We start from the raw sequence: 22933 nt of genomic DNA on the forward strand, positions 1-22933 counted from the left end.
AGTCTCACTTCCGTTTCCTCTTAAAGACGTGCAACGTGAAAAAAAAAGAACACGAAGAACAGACGACAGACGAGACAAAGTGGAGAGGTAAGGGGAATTTTTGAATAAAAATAAACAAAGGGAAAATAATTTAGGGTAAAGGGCAGGGGAGGGGTATTTGTAAGAATGGTTTAGGGGTAGGGGAATAACCTTTACAAGAGTATGCCCTTACCATGCATACATTTACAACAAAAAACGTTGTAAAAATATGCGTGGTAAAGGAATATTCGTGCTAAAGGTTATGCGTGGGAAAGGCATTCGCGTTGTAACGCATGCGTGGTAAAGGCATGCGTTGCAACGGAATGCGTTGTAATATCATACAACCGATTTGGCTGACATCACGGTTACTCTGGCCACATGGAACAGCAAGTTTGTTATTTATCAGACTTGTCGTATGACTCTTTGCCAACGTCCTCAGCTACAGCGGCTCTGCTATCGCAGCGCACAGAAAACTGTGGATAAGACTGTAGAAGGTGAAAGCATCACAGAAGAATCTTCAGAAGAAGATTCCTTTTTCTGGCTCAAAGTTGTTCTGAGCTTAGTTGGAGACCATGCTTAAGAAGTCAGCTGAGGATAAAAGGTTATTAGCTCTAGTCCACCAACTAGAAAAAAACAAATTATTCAGTGCACATAGAGCGTTTGGGCTGTCGTAGCACTCAAAGGTAGGAGTCCAGCCATTTTGAGGAAGGGGACATGGCTGGGGTGCCCCTTACTCTCAAAAGGCCGGATTCAACAGACAGGCCAGACAGTCAAACCAGAAGTCCTAATTGTGCTACTGTGGATGAGGCATTGGGAGTGAGAGGCAATCTCAGGTTTTTCTGGAGGGTATGGAAGGAATTCATAACAGACAATTTGGGGTTGAAAGCTCTGCAAGACGATTATCACATCGAATTTCAGGAGAACCCCCTGCATTGTTTGTGTGCAAAACCACTCCAACTTTTCCAGCAAAAAGAACTAGGCTCTTGGCAGGAGTCCTGAGCCTGTTACAGAAGAATGCAATGGCGAAAGTGCCACTAAACTAGAGAAGAGAGGGGAATTATTCTATTCTTTACCTAGTTGCAAAACAAAATGGAGAGTTCAGGCCTGTGCTGGATTTAAAATTAGTTAACACTTGTTTTTCCCCAAAGAATTTTAAAATGGTGACATTGCAAATGATCGTGCCCTTACTGCCATAGGGCGATTACCGGAAATCTCTCGATCTGAAGGATGCACATTTTCATGTCTCAATCCACCAGGCATCACAGAAGTTTTTGAAGTTTCATGGCAACAATGAACATTACCTGTTTAGGGTATTACCATTTGGTCTTTCATCTTCTCCCAGGGTGTTTACTAAGGTATTGGCACCACTGGTGGGATATTTACATTGTAAAGGAATTCAGATTTTTCAATATTTAGATGATTTGTTAATTTATGCATCTTCTTTCTCCAATTTGCAAGCTCAGACCAAAAATGTCTGCAGAGCTGCGACTCAACACAGACTTCTAATGAACCAACATAAGTAACACATGGTACCATCTCAGGATCTGCCATTCATTGGGGGCTGCTTCTGGACCAACTTGGGGAAGGTGTTTTTTACCTCAATCGAGAAAACGGACATTGTAGTCAGATTTTACTCTTCTTTTGACAAGTCAGAATCCCACAGCCAGACTATGGTTATGGGTCCAGAGATTGATGACCTCCACAGTGACAGTTCTTTTTTTGGGCAAGGCTTCAAATATAACCCTTGGTGAATTATCTGTTGTGAGAATAATCGCCCAGTTCAGCGAATTATGATAATCCCATTCCAGAGAATCCTCATATCACCCAGCAGATGCAGTGGTGGTTAAAGGTGGAGAATGTGATCAGGGGTACCAATTTTCCTCACTGCCAGTAGTGGTATTAACAACAGATGCCACCGAGTTGGGGTGGGGAGCAGTTCTGGGCCAACAGACCATACAGGATCTTTGTTCTTTTCAGGAAGTGTAGGCCATATCTAATTGGATAGAACTGAAAGCAGTACAATTGGCTCTCCTTCATTTTCACCCCAGATTTTTCAACAAGAGGTTCAGGTCAAAATGGACAACATGGTAGAAGTATGTTACCTGAAACATCAAGGCGATGGTCCCACCGTTGAATGGGTTAGAACAGCAGATCCGTCCATGGGCCGTGTTGAATTTGTTGTCACTGGGAGCAAGCCATCTCCCAGGGTTCATAATGTCACAGTAGATCTGCTGAGCATGGGTTTTTCAGTTCTCTCGTAGATGTCTTTCAAAAGGGAGGTTTTGGAAACTTGGTAAAGAGGTTTGGTCTTCCCAAGACAGATCTGTTTACTTTGGAGGAGAATGCTCAGCTTTCTCTTTTTTGCATGATTATGCCCTCCTTTAAAGGCTGGAAGGTGGTTGTGATGTCATTCAGTTGGCCACAGGAATTGATCTATGCCTATCTCAGATTCCTGTGATTCAGATGGTATTGAAGGTAAAATAAGATCAGGCGAGGGTCTTGATTTTGGTTTAATGTCGGTCTCGTCGTCCATTAATGCTTCGGCTGGCGATTCGTCCAGTTTGGAGAATTCCTCTAGATCCATATCCTCCTGGTTTGCCCACAGATGTCTCTTCCAAGTTTTAGGTGCCTCCAGTAGGAGGCTTAGCTATTGAATGGATATCTCCTGAGCCTAAAGGGTGTTCATCAGAGATAGCTCTGTTTATCCAGCAGTCCAGGCGCCCGGCAACGTGTAACGCCTATACAAGACATTTACAGTATATTGAACATTTTTTGTGATCTAAATGTTACCACTGGATTGGCGGTTGAAAAGGTTGGAATTATGAATTGCTTAGAGGAAGGGTTTGACTTGGACGTAGCTAGTTCGACCTTGCTGGCCCAATAGGTGGCCATTAGAGCATTTAGGAATCTGGATTGAGAGTCTCTGGTACCTTTAGTTACTAGACTTAAAAAAAAATCCTTAAAATACCAGTGTATAGATCTCCCATTCCACCTTTAGAGTTCCCCCAATTTGAGCCCTTAAATCAGGTTCCATTGAAGTTTCTGGTTCGGACGTTGATATTTCTGGTTTTTGTGGCATCGGAAATTAGGATCTGGGAATTTGGGCTCTGTTGCCCTCTGAGCCTTTTCTGAGATTTTTCCCAGAAAGGGTGGTTCTTAGACCAGGACCACAGTTTGTGCCTATACTCCCATCAGTATTTCGTTGTTCTGAGGATTTGGTCCTGCCAGTTTTTGATCCCTTCCAAGAATCTCAGGAAGGGCAGTTTGTTCACACCTTGGATTTGAGAACAGCTCTTTCAGTTTATATGGAGAGAACAGCTGAATAGAGGAAGGTGGATTCATGTTTGTTACTTTTGGCATTGCTGCTCAGGGATTAAAAATGTCCAATGCCTTGATTGGATGGCTAAAATAGACTATCATTTTGGCTTATGGGGCAAAAGGTGAAACTTTTCCTGGTATTATTCATGGATGGTTAACCAAACGCGTCAGACTCTTGGGCAGCACTGAAAGGGGCCTCAATGGCAGATATATGTAAAACGGCTCCACAGGCTTCTCCCAATATCTTTATGAAACATTATAGGTTGTGTGCGAGAAAGAATGCCCTGAAAGACGGCCGAGATGCAAAACAACTTTGTTACAATAATAAATTACTTTTGCAGCATCATTTCAACTGAAATATTTTCTTTGAAGCCGTTTGAATGCTTGGGTATCGTCGATTTGCTCCATCAATGTTTGTGGTTTAAATGATAAAAGAAAAAGGGGTATAATGGCTCAGATGTTAAAAACTATGCGGATGGACTTAATTTGTATACAGGAGACCCATGTCTCTTGGGGAAATAGAGAGTGGCTTAGGGATCTTGGAATGGAGGTTATGGGATGTTCTCGTCAAAGCTCCAAACAAATGGAGGGTCCCCTGGTGACGGATGTCAGGGAGGGGGAATTGAGGTTGACAAAGAGAATCCCTGTGTTTTTGAAGCAGCCTCAATTTGCTGAGGGAAATAATCCCAAAGGGGTTTTCTTATACAGAGTCTATTACGGGGCGGGGACAGCAATAACCCAATAACATTAAGCACTAAACAATCCAATGCAATCAAATAATCAGCATAAACAACGGGATAGAAGAATCAATTTGTGATTTATTTGGACCTCCCAAATGGGTTACAATCTAAAAATGGTTAAAAACAACTAAAACAACCTATAGTGTAAAAGGGTTGAGAAATCAAATTAATATGTTTAAAAGAAAATCAAGACAATTCAGTATACAAGAACAAGTCGACGCGGCGTTTCGGTGGCTTTCTTTACACCTTCTTCAGGACAAACATATATTTCACAGAATCTGTAATGTGTTTACAGATTCGAGTCTAATCCGTATCTTCAAACTTTATTATCTCAGTGTGGATTCGCTTTTGATGATTACGTCACACTGGGAAGCTTTTGATTGTGCCTCCACGTTTTCTAATTGCACGGAGGAACCACCGTATATTGGTGAAATCTTTACAACCTTTTATATTATTGGATCTCCAGCTGCTAGTGTTAGAGTCTGGCGATGTGCTTTCTTAATAATGCACCTCCATTTTGTGGCTTTGCTATCAGGTCAACAGAATCTTTGATTTCGTGGTCGGCCTCCCTGCTCCTCCGTGCGTCCGCCTTCGTCTGAATTTAAGATACGGATTAGACTCGAATCTGTAAACACATTACAGATTCTGTGAAATATATGTTTGTCCTGAAGAAGGTGTAAAGAAAGCCACCGAAACGCCGCGTCGACTTGTTCTTGTATACTGAATTGTCTTGATTTTCTTTTAAACATATTAATTTGATTTCTCAACCCTTTTACACTATAGGTTGTTTTAGTTGTTTTTAACCATTTTTAGATTGTAACCCATTTGGGAGGTCCAAATAAATCACAAATTGATTCTTCTATCCCGTTGTTTATGCTGATTATTTGATTGCATTGGATTGTTTAGTGCTTAATGTTATTGGGTTATTGCTGTCCCCGCCCCGTAATAGACTCTGTATAAGAAAACCCCTTTGGGATTATTTCCCTCAGCAAATTGAGGCTGCTTCAAAAACACAGGGATTCTCTTTGTCAACCCCGTCAAAGCTCCACAATAAGAGGGGTGGCCATTTTAAAGAGGTTTGGATTAGGTGAAATTAAAAGAATTAAAGAAGATCCATTGGGAAGATGGGTTATTGCTGAACTCAAATTCGGGGGATCGATCATTACTATTTGCTCGGTTTATGCTTCTACTGTGGATGACCCCACAGTATTACGTTATTTAAGTGTGGAGTTAGCGTTATGGGCACCCTATGTAATATTATGTGGAGATTTTAACTTGCATTTGGATGAAACATTTGATATTTACGGAAATACTCCATATGCAGGTAGGAAGAAGAATGTATTTAAAGCAATTAAGGGGGTTATACAAGAATATAGATTGATAGATGTAGGGTATGAAAAAAGGGGGGGAACTTTTGGATGTACATTCTTTTCTGCCCCCCATCAAAGACATTTTTGGCTGGATTATTCCTTTGTCGCTAAGACATTATATAACGAACATTCTCAAATGGAACATAGGGTGTTACCAAAGATTATATCGGATCATAACCCCATCACTATTAGTCTTGACTTAAACATTTTACCCACCCCTCGACCTTGGTCTTTCGAACGTAAACTCCTGTTTGATTTATCTTATGTCGAGTATATGAATACCTGGATTTCTGAGTTTTTTTCCAACAACAAGGGATCTGCTCCCGCAGAAGTCGTTTGGGATACATTTAAGTGTGGTGTTCGAGGAGAAACATTGAGTTATTCAATAAGAAAACAGAGGGAGACTAGAAAGCAAGAGGAAACAGAAATGAATAATCTAAAACTGTTGGAGATTCGGCTTATGCAGGCTTGTAACAAGGGACTAACTGCAGATACTATTATTAAGGAACTATTGGCTCTTAAGGTTAAGATTCATCAAGGATTTGCTTTAAAGTTTGCTCAGCAAATGGCTGCTTTCCGAACGGAGGTCTATGAAGTGGGAGAAAATTCAGGAAAATATTTGGCTAAGAGAGCAAGGCAGAAAGCGGTGTTTGCCAGTATCGATAAAATTAATGACAATGCAGGGACGACTGTTAACAAAACAGATGATATACTTAACGTGTTTTGCGATTTCCATTCTAAACTCTACACTGAGGATGTTGCGGGAGACTGTTCAGACCAGACTACTCAATTTATTGAATCAGTTTTGAATGATATTTTGCCGATACAAGAGAGTGAGAAATTGGATCTTCCAATTACTTGGGAGGAGATTGAGCTCTCTCTGATGTCTTTAGCCTCTGGAAAAGCTGCAGGCCCTGATGCTATTCCTTTGGAATTTTTTAAGCATTTTTGGGGTATTTTAAAATCAGAATTAGTGGATTTATGTTTAAGAGCACAACAAGGTATCGCCCCTCAATCATGGCATGATTCCATAATAACTGTATTTCTTAAAAAAGGTAAACCCCCCCCTTTTGCCTTCATCCTTTCGTCCCATTTCACTTATAAACGCCGATAGTACAATTTTCTCCAAAATTCTTGCTTCACGATTATCTAATATTATTTCTCCACTAGTTTCTAAATACCAACATGGCTTTATCCCTGCCCGAGACACTGCGGATCACATTCGACGGGTGCTCATGTTTCTTGATTGGTCCCAAGCAACTCAGTCTAATGTCGGATTGGTATTTTTAGATGCTGAAAAACCCTTTGACCGGGTTGCTTGGGGTTATTTATGGGAAGTGTTATCCAGGAAAGGACTAGGTTTAGGTTTTATAAAAGCACTAAAAACTATATATATTGCTCCAAAAGCTTGTATCGGAATTAATGGTCAAGTTTCCTCTTCTTTTTCAATCACCCGGGGCACCCGTCAAGGATGTCCCTGTTCGCCTTTACTTTTTGCACTTTATATTGACCCTTTAATTAATCGCTTTATTTTGGAACAAAAAATTAAACCTATTTACTTGGCTAATACCAATTATCGAGCATTGGCTTACGCTGATGATATTGTGATAACCACCACCGATGTCCAGACAGCTCTTCCGGCAATTAATGATCTTACTAAACAATTCAGATTATTTTCTGGTTATAAACTCAATCTTGAGAAAACGCAGATCCTTTGCTCTGGGGATAATCCACCTCCGAATATCTCCACTACTCCAGAGGTCACGTATTTAGGAATTAAGATTTCTTTGCCTATAGAGAAAATACCGGAACTTAATATAAATCCCGTGATAGCGCAAATCAATACTATGTTACAGCGTTTAGACCACCTACACCTATCATTGTATGGCAGACTTAATATCCTAAAAATGCTGATCCTACCAAAAGTGCTGTACATGTTTCGTACAATACCGCTAGAATTTCATTCTCTTTCTTATAAAAACTTAGAAAGGACTACTTCCCGGTTTTTGTGGGGCTACAAACGCCATTGTAAAGCTCTCAAGAAAATGATACTTAGTAATGAATGTGGCGGTTGGAATGTTCCTTATTTTTTATTTTATTATTTAGCGGTTGCATTACAATTTATTAGTCCTCTTATAATGGGAGATAGAGCAAATGTACCCATCTGTCAAATGCCAACGATATTTGAAATGACTATGGGCGAGAAAGTGAAAGGTAGTTTTCTTAAGGTTGTTGAGCCCAGCTATCATAAAAAAACAAAGTATAAGACATTGAAGGCAGCTTATGGAGCATGGCAAAAAGTTCGAAAACATTTAGGCCTATCTAAGCTAAATTTTTATACCTCCTTAGCATCATTTGGTCTTTTGCCAGCCATTTTCTGTGATTTAACGACGTATAGATGGGAGCAGAAAGGACTACGATATTTGGGAGACTTATTTGTTAATCGCCAAATTGCTTCATTTCAGGAATTAGAGAACAATTTCTCTTTGGCAAGAAATGATTTTTTAAAATGTCTTCAACTTCGAAGTTTTCTACATAACTATTTATCTTTCACCTCAGCTAGAATGATGAAAATTCCTTTATTAGAACTTCTGCAGAAAAAGCCTTGTATAGGATCTCTTTATTTAAGTTTGGTTCAAGAATGTGGGGATGATCTGGGACAATGCCAGTTAAAATGGGCTAATAGACTAGGCATCCCCGATATTGACATTTTGCTTTCTATTAAAACTGCCTCAGACTGTTTGATTACAGGGATGATGAAATCGCAGCATTTTATGTGTATACACAACCTTTATTATACTCCAAGTAAAGTCGCTAAGTGGAGTACGACCACTGGAACAAAATGTAGTCGCTGTGGCTTATTTGCAGCTGATGATTTGCACATGTTTTTTTCCTGTCCCAAACTTAGGGCGTTCTTTCAACAAATTGAAGGCTTTTTTTCTGTCGTTCTTAAATGTGAGATTACGATAACCACTGAGTTGGTATTATTGGGTTTTGAGCATACTTCTTCTAGACCAAAGCCAATATCTTATTTCTTATTTATATGCATGGCGGTAGCCAGGGCCTATTACTAGGGAATGGATTAGTCCAGATCCTCCTTCATTCTTTACTTGGCGTGAAAAATTATTGTTTATGTATAATATCGAGTCTGCTATCTATACATTAAAGGGGATTAAAAGAAGAGCTTTGGGGGAGAAAATTTGGGCACCTACTGCCGAATGGATTTAATATTGTTTGAATTGTATACATTTTGTATATTGGATGTATCTAATGTGGATTGCTTCTTACTTTCGTATATCTGTATTGCTGTATTTCCTTGCAAGAAAATAATAAATAAAAATAAAATAAAAAAGAATGCTTGGGTATCAGCACATATGTTATTGACTGACACAGGAAGGTCCGAAAAGGAGGTATTGGCCGGTTACTTACCAGTAATCTTCATTATTCTGAGTCAGCAAACTCCCAGTCACAGTCCACTTTCCTATCCCCCTCTTTCCCACTGTCGGCTTCGATGTTAAACTTTGGAAATTCAGGAAGAGATTGGTGATTATGGTATTTGTAGCCAGTGTGAGAAGCTGGTATATGTCTTAGGGGGGTGCAGATGTTTCAAATCTACTTGCTTATTGTTTTGTTGGGAGGAGCATGTGCTCATATGTTAATGACTGTGATGGAGGCGTTGTTGACTTGGAGTGATAAAGATTACTAGTAGGACTGGGCAGTGAACTCCTCTCCTTTTTTCCTCACTCGCCAATGTTAAGTTGGTGAGTGAGGAAACTATTACTCCAGATCACCTCCTGGCAAGATTTCTCAACTCGGGCGGTCGTGGATGGCCGCAACCGGTCATGTTGAGAAACCTTCTGTTCACATTGATGAAGCTGCCACTGGAGTAAAATATTTACCCGAGCGGCATAAAGAAGCAGTCCTCTTGTGCTGCGTATGGTGCAGTTCACCCTGATTTTCCAGCACAGGACAAACAACTGGTGTGAACGGCAAAACCTAGTGCACTCCACTGTTTGCAGAACTCCGAGTTGCTCAGCAGAGTTTTTTGGTCATTTCGCGGTGTTCCGCATAGCTCAGCGAACTTCGCCCAGACCAAATTACTGGTAAGTAACAGGCCATTTCTTAACATTTTTCTAATTCATCATAACATTGCATCTTGCTAAGAGTAATGCACTGTCTAAGAATTTCCTAGATGCTTTATTGGTTCTGGGGCATGTAAAGAGGCCCAGCACGCAGGTTACCCATGTATTATTTAGCCAACACCCAATACTTCTTCAATGATCTCATCCCAATACCCGCCAGTAAGCCCCAAAACCATAGCAAATTATCTAAATCAGCAGCGTCTGCCAAGCAACTAAGACATCTCGAATTAGCACCTGTATACATTCTGTCAATTTATTTGGGTGTCAAATATGCTCTGTTTAATATAATAAATTGGATATATTTAAAACATGTTTTGCACAATAGGTTAAATTGTGTACATTGACATTTTTTGCCATGTAAAATCATTTAAGTATCTGGTGATGTCTGACTTCCATAAAGCACAAAGTTTAGTATGCAACAGATCCATATTTTGTACATGTGCTCCATGTAGCCTAGTTTATTACACTCTCCCATGCTGTACAATGTACTAGAAAATGAATGTACACGAGGTTCCGTAGATTTAATGTGGTATAACTTCTGTAATGCATGTTTACTCTGGAATATGCGAAGGACTGACCTGTTGAGATGTTGCAGTCTATTATAAGAGCAGTTAAATCCATGATTACACCCATTAGAGAGGATATCTCCAATAGAGTAACCCTTGTTCAGTCAAAGATTAAACTTGGTGAATATTTAGCCATCTTGTATGTCTAGGACAGCTGAGAAGTGGAATAGCTGAGGTATAAAGAAGTGCATGTTTTGTTATCATACTACTGTGCTTCAGATAAGTTACTGCAGTACTTAACAGGGTGATGTGTCTCATTAGCAATTGTTTAATAAGAAACAGAATCTCTTGCAAGGTGCTTTTAGTCTGGTTCTTCTTCAGGAGGCCCGCTTAAGAGTGCTCTGACCACCATCTAGATGCCCACTGTAATTTTGTAGTTAGATAATATTGTTTAAAGTCAGGGAGACCTAGCCCCCAGCCTCCATATGTAGTTTTAAAGTCGAAAGGCAACTTTGCGTCTGCCGATGGCCCATGTTAAGTAACTGATCCAGCTTCTGAAAGAAGCAATGCAATAGTTAGTGCGAGATTCAAAACAAATATAGCAGTCACGGAAGCACCACCATCTTAATTAGCATTATGCCATCCATAACAGAGTGACAATGAAGTCAAAAACATATGTGAATGAAGAGAGTGTACGGCTCTATCCAGGTTCCCGCCTTGGCAAATTTTGCTGTGTGAAAAATGTTTATCCCTAGATACTGAAATGTTGCATTTTCCTATGTCAGTCTGTCTTCTAAAATTGGTTGCAGTAATAAAGTGTATCCAGGGTGTAAGGTTAAAATGCAGGACTTTGATCGATTCACCTGTAAACCTGAGATCAGTGTAAATTTGTCTAATGTTTGCATTGTAATAGAGAGATTTGCCATATCGTCCCTAGGAAATAAAACGTCATCAGGGGGGCTGCATGTATTACCCTTTCTATAGGGTCGCCCCAATGTAATCCCTAGAGCCATAAGCAGGCAGCCAACTGCTAAGTAGCCAGAGCAAGCCAGTAATGGTGGTAAAGCTCAACCTTGATGAGTGTCCCTGCCAATTGTACAAGTGTCAGATACACTCGGCCCCTCTTGACTCTAGTAGTCGAGTTGGTATTAAGGACATGTACCCACCTACGAAAGCATGAACATATCCTGTACAGCTCAAGAAATGTATGAATATATACCCAATTGAACTAATCAAAGGCCTTTTCCAGGTCTAGGACGGTAGACTCAGTGCATAAAAATGACCCCACAGAAAATACTTTAATGTTCCATCATTTCTGATGGTTGGGAGTTGTGTTATGACCCAGTATAAAAACTCCCTTGATGAAGAAGAACCAATCAGAGGAGTTCTGGAAGCAGTCGGCGTGCCAAGAGTTAGGCTAAGATTGCAAAATCGAAATTTAAGATAAAGGCCAATATGAGGCCATATCTGAGGTGTCATTATACGGTTTCAGCATATCAGCAATCAATGGCTCTCTAGCAGTGAGGTGAAGTGAACCCATAGGCATAGGTTTTAAGTAACCAAGTCATTTAGGTACCAATTAAGAAGAAAGCAACATGCAGAATTTGGATGGAAAACCATCCCAGCCTATTGTTTTCCCTCGCGGTAAGTCGTAGATGATCCCTTTAGTTTCTTGCACTGTAATAGGGAGTCTAAGGACTCTAAATTTGGGGCAACAAGGTCTCTGGAAGAAATGGTTTTATTTTGGTAGGAGTAGAACCCATAGGTGTTTCGTTCAAATCAGTGTAGTATACATAAACGGCAGTATGTATAGATGATTGTGTATGGGCATCTACACTAGAGGGTGAGATAATGAGCAAGGGAACGGCATGTGAGGTTGCAGGTTTCGCAAGGCAAGCTAACAGACTGCTAGATTTCTCACCTTCATTGTGTATCCTAGTTAAATATGAAGAATAATCTTGGCATCTTAAGATTTTAAGTTTTTCATAATATTTATATTTCATTGAGAAAAGCTCTTCTGGCTTATCCGGGCGCATAGGGAGTAGTATGCAAGTTTTGCAAGGCAGTCTCTAACTTTAGGGCCTCTCTAGTAAATATCCGTCTAACCTCCACTGTTATCTTGATACACTGGCCTCTTGTGAAAACTTTAAATGATTCCCATTCTATTAGGACAGTAGAAGCTGTCCCATTAGTCTTTCAAAGAAATGTCTTTATATGCTCAAGTAGTGTGTGGCCTACCCGATGCACACTTAATTGATACTGCTTCTTGGCAATAAAAAGATGTTTGATATTCTAATGCTTGAAGGGCTCCTAGCCTAGTGCCATTGCCTATTTGCACTGGTATCTGCATGAAATGGCCCGCTTATGTTACAGTAGATCCACAAAGGTGTTACTCATTTCCTGTTGCAACATTCATTGCTTGGGTAAAAGAGCCATAGCACACAATTAAAAAGTGGCTGAGATAAATTTACCACTTAATATTTGATAAAACAATCAGGTGTGATCTGAGAGGTGACATGTTTGCAGGGTCGCACTTTGCAAATGAGGGTTTCATTATGAGTGCACTTCTAATTGTGGCTGTGCGGAGGCAATACTAATACAGCAGAATGCAGGTAACAACGGAAATTAACAGCTGATTCCAAGTTTGGGAGGTCAGAATGATACAGAACATGCAGTATCGAAGTTTGGGCACCTTATTACAGAATGTTTTGCTTTTTCCATCATCCCTCCTAGTGCTCAATCCACCAGGTTTTTGTTTACTGACATTTGCATGAAGAAACTGACTTGGGGGCAGGGGCGGCCTTAGGCATGTGCAAGCTGTGCACCTGCACAGGGCAACCAAACCCCAGGGGCCACCACGCCAATATATCCTTAATATAATAGTCCTCTGAGGATGGATACATATTTGCGTGGCAGCCCCTGGCAGGGATTTGGCGGCCTCCGGCTCTGTTCCACTTCCAAACACCCTGACCCCCCCCTCTTCACTGGCCTCCGCGCTCCGCCCCGCCCGGACCCCCTCTTCCGGGGGCCATTACCTATGCTCCCTGCCCAGGGACGCCATGAACCTAGAGCCGCCCGTGTTGGGGGGGGCGGGGGGGGGGCGGGGGAATCTGCACTATTTGTAATCCTGTATCAAGCACAAACAATATTGCAAATATAAGGCCCTTAGTGTAGACTAAGAAACTGTTACGAAATGTTGTTAGTTGTCTTTACCCTGTGTCTTTGTACTATACCCCTCTGATGGGCTTGAGTGGTGACTCTGTCTTGAGAGCTTGCTTCTTCAACTACTAAGTGAATAGGTTCTCATCTGACTATCATACCTGAGGCTGTTTGGGGAGGCTGTGGCCATAAATAAGGCAATTTTGAGCATCTGACACTGCCTTGTTCTCTTGCTGAAGCTTAATCCAATATTGTGTCCTTTGCAAGGCTGGGAGGAATATCATATGTACCACAGGTACCAGGAAATATTACCCATGTATGGAAATGGAACCATGGGCTTCTGTAAAATAATACTATTGTTACTAACTAGGAGGTTCACACCTGTCTCCCAGCACTCACTGAGAATCCGAACTGGAACTTTGGCAGGTGTGACTATGAACTTCCAATGCCACCCTCCTAAATGAAGACAGTTAGTTCTTGTGGGAAACCAGGGCTTTTTGCAATGTCCCCCTACTTATTGCCCCCATGTTGACTACTAGATGTTGGTTTTCTGACTCTAATTGTGCCCTGGGCACTGCCAACCAGACCCAGGGCCTGTTCCTTGATTAAACATACAAGGTAATTAGGTATAATTTGTGATAGTATTACTTAATTATTTTGTTATTTTTAAACTTGTTAACACTGCTTGGGCATTAGTTGTGCCTCATTAGTACCAGTTTAACATCCAAATGTAGCATTAAGCTACAGAAAAGAGACCCGTAAACCTTTGAAGAGAGCCTTCCCCTGGGCGGCAACACATGTTGCTGTGCTTTTACTAACCTTTAAACATTTTGAGCTAGAAACTAAATTCGTTTTTTGTTAAAATATGCAGATTATGCAGCACATGATGGATAAGTGACAAATCGACAATTATGTGAAAATAACCGGACTATTGCATATTTCCAGAAGCCCTGGTAATTAGGTATAATTACAATTAGTACAGACAACCTACCTGTAAGTCTCCAGTATATGGTGCAGCATGTAGGTATGATATCTAGTAGATTTAATGCAGTTAAGTGTGTACAGCTGTGTTGCCTGCTGTCATTTTAAATGCAGCCCTGCGTTGCAGGCAGCTTTTATAATTTAATTATATGCAAATTCCACTTTGGAAATAAAGGTAACTCCTAAGTCTTAAACAACCTTATTTTTACATACAAGTCACCCCAAACGTCTACCCTAGGTACCCCCAGTGTAGGTTGCCATATAAAAACAAGCAGGGGCATTCTAAAAGATGTTTTATATGCCCAAGTGAGGGAAAAACTGTCAATTTCATGTTTCCCTATTATAGCACGGTGGCTCCATTGACTAACATGGGGATACTTTACTATAGTATAACTATTGACAGGAGTGAGCTAAAAATATACTTAAAAGTATTAAAATGATAGAATAAATCCAGCAACTTGCCAAGGTTAGATTTATTATAACTATCCAAGAAAATAAGTCTCTTTTTTTTAAAATAGCTTACTATGTTTTACTATAATAAGAATAAGAGCCATCTGATTTGAGAGAAATCAAGTCATAAGGCCTTACACTGAGTGTAATTAGAATTCATGTCTCACCAAACATACTGGGATAGAGACACACCCCGCTATCACTTAAACCACATTTCTATCACCAATAAACTTTGTGGGGAGGATGAAAACACACGCTGTGCATACTTCTTAGAACAACTCTCAAAGAATGAAAAGTAATGGAGCACACAAAATGGGGTTATGTGCCCTCAAAAATGAATCAAACACATACAATCCTCAAAAACCTATATTTTTCTCCTAACAGACGGTGGTTGCAACAGGAATTTCCTATGCCTGTAATTTTGAAAAACGATTTGGAGTAGATATTGTCGGACATATTGAAAGAGGGTAAGAGTACACAATTCTTTTTTTCTCAACTGCGTATAGTTTACATTCAATGTTTTCTTTTGAGAATATCACATTGAAATATAGTCATTGGTTCCCCGCTCGATCTCTTGAGCTCCTTTATAAACACCTTCTTTTAATTTAGAAAATTCCCATATCAATCCACTCATTCAGTTTTAATCTACTCAAGTGTTGGGTATGTCATTACTAACACATAGTTTGCAGAACCTGCTTGGGAGTTAGATGATTCCTGTCTCTTGAACCCAACAGACTTCATAAATCACAGTTCCTTAGGCTCAGTGCAAAAGGCTTCAGCTCCTTGACAGGGGTAGTAAGCGTTACATAAATATCAATATCATCATGGCTTAAAATGTAAAAGAATAAGTGCCCGAGCTCAAAGGTTTTCTCAGAAGCCCACTGCTGGTCCTATTGAGTGTCGGTGTGCCAAATACCACGGCTGCGTAGTCTTTATTCCACCTCAGGCCTCTTTAATCCACTGACAGACACACCCTGGCCATTTATTTCATTCTTGTAGGTTCTAGCTTTCTTCCTTTGTCATGTTTTTCTCTCTTTCTCTGCCTCTTTTCGCCAATGTGTGTTTTTCACTCTCTTGCTCTGGGTCAAAGCCTAAGGAGGAAAAATAATTGCAGGTCCTGGTGGGACTTTTATAAAATATTTACTAAAATATTCTTAACCTCTTTTATAAAGTCCAGAAATCTGAGGCATTGTATACCAGCTTACTATTTTTTACAGCAGCTACAGAACGATAAGACCTGTTTTATGTAAGCGCTTTCTTACGCGTTGCAATAAGATAACAGCAATACCATTTAATATGTAACTTTACTTATATCCAAGGGCAGGATTCAAGATGGACACTGTTTACTGTTGTGATTTACATATACGACTATTAATAGCAGTCACAATCCTAAAAACTCAAGATGGAGCCCATATTTTACAAAACCAAAAGCGTGAGTCTCGTCCACTTCTTAAAAGGCATCAGTCAGAGTTAAGTCAAATAGACATGGGAAGACGCCGAGAGCAGTGTCGGTTTTTCCGCTATGGCGGAGGAGCATCGTCACACTGCTTTTAAGCAGTGCGTACATAGTAGAAACATAAAATGATAATAGCTTTGCGTTATTATCATTTTATGCTTTGTGCTGCTTTGCAGGCAGGCGGGTAGGTGAGACTGCTCGGCTCTCAGAGCAGGGCAGAGGTGGAGTGATTTGCCCTCTCTTAAATGCAGAATGAATTTTAGGACATCCTCTCCGGCTGCCCAAACCCGTCATGAGCACTTTCCCTGTTCTCCATGCAGGCAGCATTACAGCCTGCGCGGAGAACATACCCCAGGTCCCACTTTCCTGGTTGAGCACCGAACCAGGGTGCTTAAAACCAATCACAATGCTGCATTTGAGTGTTGTGATTTGTCAGTGTGGGGCTGCTGTGCATTCTGTTCCTCGAGTAAAGCAGGAGCAGAGATGCGGGCCCGGTGGCAAGGTATTTTCTTTTTTCATGCGCGACCCTCGCCACTCGCGAGCCATGCCGGCCGCCACTTTTTGAGAGAGGAGGTGGAAATAATCTCAGATTACTGTAAACACCGTCTTGCATTATGGCATGGATTTCAACCTAAAGCAACGAGTCGTATCTAGAAAACTGCTAGAGCATGGTGATCTCATGATGTACTTGACAGAATTTCAAGTGGCCGCTAAGTTTCCCATAGTCTTTTTTTTAGTTCAAAATGTTTAATTCATTATATAAATCTTGCTGATGTCTTTAATCTATGCTGTAAAGCAGCGTGGGCGGTGTGTAGTGTATAGGTAGATAGATAGATAGATATGCTGTTTGGGGACAAATTTAGATTTGTGTGTAACCTGAGAGATAGCTCTGATGTTTGAGGTGCAACTCTTTAAGTCCTGGTTAACTTGAGGTTAGCCCTCCTGTGTGGAAAAGTTGCATACAAGGTTGAATACAAGCTGGGTTTGGCTGTTGTCTAGCATGCCAGAATAGATTGGTTTATACGTACAGCACACAAGGTACTCGAGGTTTAACTGGTGGCATAATGATGGCTCCTGAAACATTTTTCTGTTAGGAAAAAAACGACTCCCAGGTGGCATGTTTATCATAAGGTTCCTCACGACACCATATGGTGTGGGCTATGACTCCCCTGCAGGAGGGGAGCTCTTTGGATGGGTAATCCCTATTTGGGAAAACTGTATGAGTGATGGTGCAGAGTGCAGTGGTATAGGAAGTGAAATTAAAAAAATCTGTTGGAGGATTTAAGACTTGACTTTATTCTGTCCCCAAAGGATATGCTTAAAAACAAAATCTGCAACCCAAATGTGTGTGAGAGATCAACACGCAACCTGTTCTTATCCTCTCCCTGGCGAGTATGTATTTTGAAGTGAGGGTCAGTTAAATGGAAACCTATTGCATTTGTAATTGCATATTACCTTTTTGCCTACTCCCAGGAACCTCCCTGCACTCCCTCTGCTTTCCATTTCTCTCTCTGAACTGACAACTATGAGTTGTGAGTATTCTGAATAAGCCTCACCTAACTACTGACTTGTTTTCTCATGGGAGTTATTTTCTCTAAAAAATGAATGCATGGAAGCATTGTGTACTCTAGAATTTAAATGACTCCCAAAATTCTAGGCATAGAATATTATGGCTGCTGATCCCAAAACATGTACGGAAGCTCAGCCCATCAATTCCATTGTAAAGTGAGATGGATAAGACCAGCCAGCGCTCAACCTAAAAAGAAAAGGGAGGCTTATCTTGCGGCGGCCACACGGTGCTACCTGCTGTCCTGTTGTCTGTGTTGCATCTTTTCTTAAAGCCATTGTGGCCAATAGAAATACTTGGTTGGACACTTTGAAAGAAGTAATTTGCAATCATTCTTGTAAATGGTTCATCCTGTCTGATGGGCAGTGACAACATCTCCCTCCATATCAAATTGGGAAGCTGGAGAATGTACATGTCCTTGATCCCACTGCCTCCGTAACTGTAGGACCACAAACTAAGCCCCAGTTCTCTCTAGGGCAACTTCTTCTCCTGGATGCTGATTCTTTAGACCTAATCATACCCGGGGTAACCTCGGGCTCTCCTTCTGATCCTGGTCCCTCACCATAGTCACTAACTCCATTCGCCCCGTAATTCTTGACATTCAAAACTCATCCGTCTCCTCTGGTACGGTTCCCCCTGCCTGGAAATGTACGCTGGTCAAGGCCCTTTTAAAGAAACCCAACCTGGACCAATCCAACTTGACCAATTACCGCCCCATTTCCCTCCTTCCCTGGCTGAGTAAGCTAATTGAGAAACACTCAAACACCACACTGGTAGAAAACTTGGAATCTAACCATCTGCTCCATCACTCCCAAACAGGCTTTTGCCCTCAGCTAGGGACTGAGACTTCCCTTCTGGCAGTAACGGAGGCGGTGAGGAGGATACTGGACCAGGGAGGCACTGCAGCAATTATGCTCCTAGATCTCAGTGCCTCATTTGACACTGTTAACCATAACATTTTGACCTGTCGACTCAAGAATCTTGGAGTGACAGGCCTGGCATTAACCTAGGTCATTTCTAATTTACAATTTCTACAGAGCCTTCAAAGATTGTAAAAAATGACAGAGAACATGAGACAGAGTTGATCCATTCTAATACTTTATATAGCTTCTTAATTTTGTGTTGTACCCGCCCTGTTTTACTGCCAAACGTTTGCAAACAGTGTCAGATTTTTTTGATTCAGGTTCTTTTTAGCCATTGACTTTGTTGTAGGTCCCACTTCATCTTCGGTAAAGTACGTCTCATCAAAGGGCAAGCATTGAGTGTGCTATGAGTCTGAACATGCCTTCTAGAGGCAGTGTAGTGCACAATGAAAGTAAGTGTGAGAGTGCACCACTTGTCACAAGCCATACTAGGCTGTCCTAATTAATTAAATGAGCCCCACCATGGCAGCACAGTGAACAGCACTAAATTAAGCCTTGGGGGACTTCCCGTAGTTTTGCTACGCGGAACTCCGCGAAGTGCAAATAAAACTGTACCGCGCTACATGGAGCTCCGTAAGCTGCGGAGTTTCATTAGATAAATGCAGTTTGCGGTGATTTTCTTTGTCATGTGCTTGTCCGCACTGTGTAATCATCGCGAACAACATCATGCACAGCGCAAGTGGGTGCTACTTCCCTTCTACCGCTTGAGCAGATTTTTACAAGTGACAGCTTTCTCAACGCGAATGGACAATTTCTCAACCATTCGCGACCACTCACAATGAGAAATCTGACCGCCCGCATTGAGAAATCTCACAGGGAGGTTGATTTTCCATGATCGCCAACTTGATGTTGACGATCGCGAACAAGGAAAAATCTCGCCGCTCGCTTGCCAACTTAACATTGATGAACGAGAGCGAGAAAAAAACTTCAATCCGATATGTGGAGCAGAGTTTTTCGGAACTCCGCGTAACGCGGAGTGCGGAAAACTCCGCGAGCGGAGTTCACCACCCAGACTTGCACTAAAGCACAGCGCCAGTCGCGATGAGTAATTAAAATGTAACGTTGGTGCGTGTCCACTATGGTTAGCTTGCAAAGTTAATTAAACATTAAATGAGTCAAGCGGCCATGCTGTGAACAAAAGAAAGGCACTAAAGCACAGCACCAGGCAGGCTGATTAATTAAAATGTACAGTGGACGCACGACTGCTTTGGTTAAAGATAAAGTGGGCGCCGTATTAACCCCTTCAGCGCTGGTGACAAGGTCAGCTCGTCATGGGCGTTACCTGCGCTACGCGGATGACGAGCTGACCTTGTCACGTAACGAGGGATTTTGCGAATCGCAGCGCGCAGCGGGAAAACCGCTGGCGCGCATGCGGTTAAAGAAGAGGAGCGTGCGTGAAGAGCTCTTCAAAATTACAAAAAAACTTTGATGGCATGAATGATTTAAATACTACTACTGTTGTGTGCGATGGCCGACCAGGAGGAACACGGGAAGAGGGGCCCTTTCGCACTGTGCCAGGAGCATGTACAGGTTGCGATCGGCAACCAAATTGAACAATGAGTGAAATCGCCTGGAAGGGATCCAAGCGCCCAAAGAAGGGACAATGCACCAATAAAAAGGCAGCATTTCCGATTGCCACAACAAAGTCCTAATGGCAATCGAAGGGCTTGGCTAAAGGCCATATTGTACTTATATAAGGTCTTGCAGACAGTGCATATGCCCTGCCTAGGCTCAACCTAAAAAGGGCATTATTGTAGATGAGTCATTTACATATTTTTACATTACAGCTACAGGTTTGTCTTCAAAGCTAAAGTACCCAAATCAGCATGTTTTAACCTGTATATCTCTTTTTATTTTTACAGATATCAAGCACCTATTACGCCGAGTAGCAAAGTCTTTACAGAATGCATTGCAGATGGGTTTTCTATTGGAATTGTTGGATTTGCTGTGGCATACTCCGTGGCAAAAGTGTATTCAATCAAGCATGATTATGTCATAGATGGTAATCAGGTATGGCTATGCTTGCATTACATATGTAATAGAGTTAATATTAAATTTTCATCACATTAAGTATTTTGGAAGTTATCAGGTGACATAGTACATATAATAGTCACCATGATATGTTAGCACAAAGATACATTGAAAATTAGTGGGGCAAGGAAAAGCGAGGAAACAGAGAAAGACAGGGAAGAAAAAGGAAAAGGAGAGAGATTTGGCAGAGGAAGAAAAATCAAAAAGGAGTAGGTGTAGATCAGGTGAGTAGTAGCTAGTTAAGTCGAGTGAGAATCTGAGAGAAAGGGATCGGGCAGAGAAAGAGGAAGAAAATTAGAGATGGGAAACAGGTAGAAAGAAAAAAAAGAAAAGAGAGTAAGGATGGAAGGCTGAATAAGTCTTGGTGTATTCCATAACTACTGCAACCTCTTCTACCTTAAAATAATTAAATATATATATATATATATATATATATATATATATATATATATATATATATATATATATATATATTCAACAAAATTAGTCCTTGGTGGGGGGAACACTCTACAGCTGGTCCTCACTGCGAGAAAAGGGCCAGTTCTTGCTTTGTTATTTTTCAGCAATCGAAGAATACGTTGCACACACCTTAGTCACGGTAGTGATCAAGAATGAGCGGTTCGAAACGCGTAGGGAAGAGGAGAGCTTTTGTCAAATTAAAGAGCTGAAAAATGACTAAGGTGTGTGCGGCGTATTCTTCGATTGCTGGAAAAAAAAAATATATATCTATATATCTCCTATTGGCGGTCGCCAGTAGGTAGCTATAGTTAGGACCTAGTTTCCATAGGAAAAGCATTTTTGGAATAGCCAATATCTTTGGCGCCGTTTGACGAATCTTTGTTAAATTTCCCCAAAAATAGGGTTGCACGGCTCAGTTTGTGTGTTGAAAGTTTCAGGGTGATTTGTCAAGTGGGGGCCGAGAAAAAAGGGGGGTCCCAAAGCATGTTTTCTCCATAGGAAACGTATTACAGCTCGACCTGTTGAACGGAATTACACCAAATTTGGCAAAAAATGGTAGGTCTTTGTTTAGAGTGTGCCCTTTTTTAAAATGGTGTAAATCCATTCAGTAGTTCCTAAGAAATTTAAAAAAGAAAAATATTGTTATCTGAGCACCACGGAGGGTTCACAAACCCTCCCGGGCACGAGCTTCACTCTGATTAGCTGCCAACACTCTTGTAACCGAGTCACACGAAAAAGGATGAAACAAAGATACAAAACATAAAAAGGGGGCAGGGTACATACACTCTGACCCCCTAGGCCTGCTCAGGGGGTCCCACAAGGACCCCAGGGCCAAAAAGAGCATTAAAAAAAAAAAATTGCCGAATTTGTGCTTGGGTTGCGAATCTGGCTGAGAAAATTAAAATAAAACGTATTTAAGCCCCCGGGTGGCCAGGTCTCGGGGCACTCAGCAATTAATTTTTGGGAGCCCACGGGCCCGCGGGGACACAGGGAACACAGGGACCACGCAGCCCCGGGGACCACCACCTCCACAGGTCTTAATAAATTAAATGCGGGGGCAACATGGCCCCCCCAGCAGCTCTGGGGACCACCACCTCCCCGGGGCTTCTAAAACAATTGCTCCCCGGGGCTACAAATGATAAGTGTGGGGGGAGGGGTTAAGCCCCCCCACAGTGCCCCTGGGACCACCACCTCCCGGGGGCCCTTAATAATAAACTGCAGTGGTCTGTTACAGACCCCCAGGCCATGGGGACCACCACCTCCCCGGGGCTTTAAATATGTTGGGAGGGGGGCCACGCGGCCCCCCTCCTGGAGCTCTCCATGGCCCTGGGACCGCTACCCCCAAGGCCAGATCCTGCAATGTCCTGGGGGCCCACCCCCGGGACTTTGCTGTTTGCTATGGCAGGGAGGGATCACGCTTCCCGCCCTGCCATAGCAAATTCTGCTTTGCTTCGTTGAAGCAGGAGCAAGAAAACCTGCTCTTGCTTCAACAAAGCACAGCAGGATTGCTTTTGAGCAAGGGGAGCTGCATGTTAACAGCTCCCCTTGCCCAAAAGCAATGCCAGCTCCCACAGGCGGGGAGCCGGCAGGATCGTGGGGCATTGGGACTCCCCATGGTCCCCAATTGAAAGGGCCGGCCCCGAGGGATGGGGTCCCCAGGGCGAGAAGTGTCACGGGAGGAGGACATCAGTGATGTCACTGACCATGTCATGAGTGATGTAATATTTGATGTCATCAGCAGTGCATTGCGGGGGCGCGAGTTCTAGTTAGCTGAACTAACTATAACGGCCGAATCTTACTGGTTTTGTACAAG

The 22933-nt window shown here is 41.8% G+C and overlaps 1 protein-coding gene across 5 annotated transcripts in view; it reads left to right on the top strand.

Annotated features, from left to right (window-relative positions):
* Window positions 1-22933, top strand: part of LOC144822512 (chloride anion exchanger-like) — a 113626-nt gene that overhangs the window by 25754 nt on the left and 64939 nt on the right. For all 5 annotated transcript variants that reach the window (XR_013608632.1, XR_013608633.1, XR_013608634.1 and 2 more), the window contains exons 8-9: window positions 15069-15151; window positions 20493-20640. Coding sequence is in view for 1 of the 5 variants with exons in the window: in XM_078680141.1 (XP_078536267.1) it covers window positions 15069-15151; window positions 20493-20640 (231 nt within the window). In the remaining 4 variants the exon portion in view is untranslated. The remainder of the gene's footprint in view (window positions 1-15068; window positions 15152-20492; window positions 20641-22933) is intronic.

Source organism: Lissotriton helveticus, chromosome 1_1, assembly GCF_964261635.1.
Source record: "Lissotriton helveticus chromosome 1_1, aLisHel1.1, whole genome shotgun sequence".
Classification (NCBI taxonomy): Eukaryota; Metazoa; Chordata; class Amphibia; order Caudata; family Salamandridae; genus Lissotriton; species Lissotriton helveticus.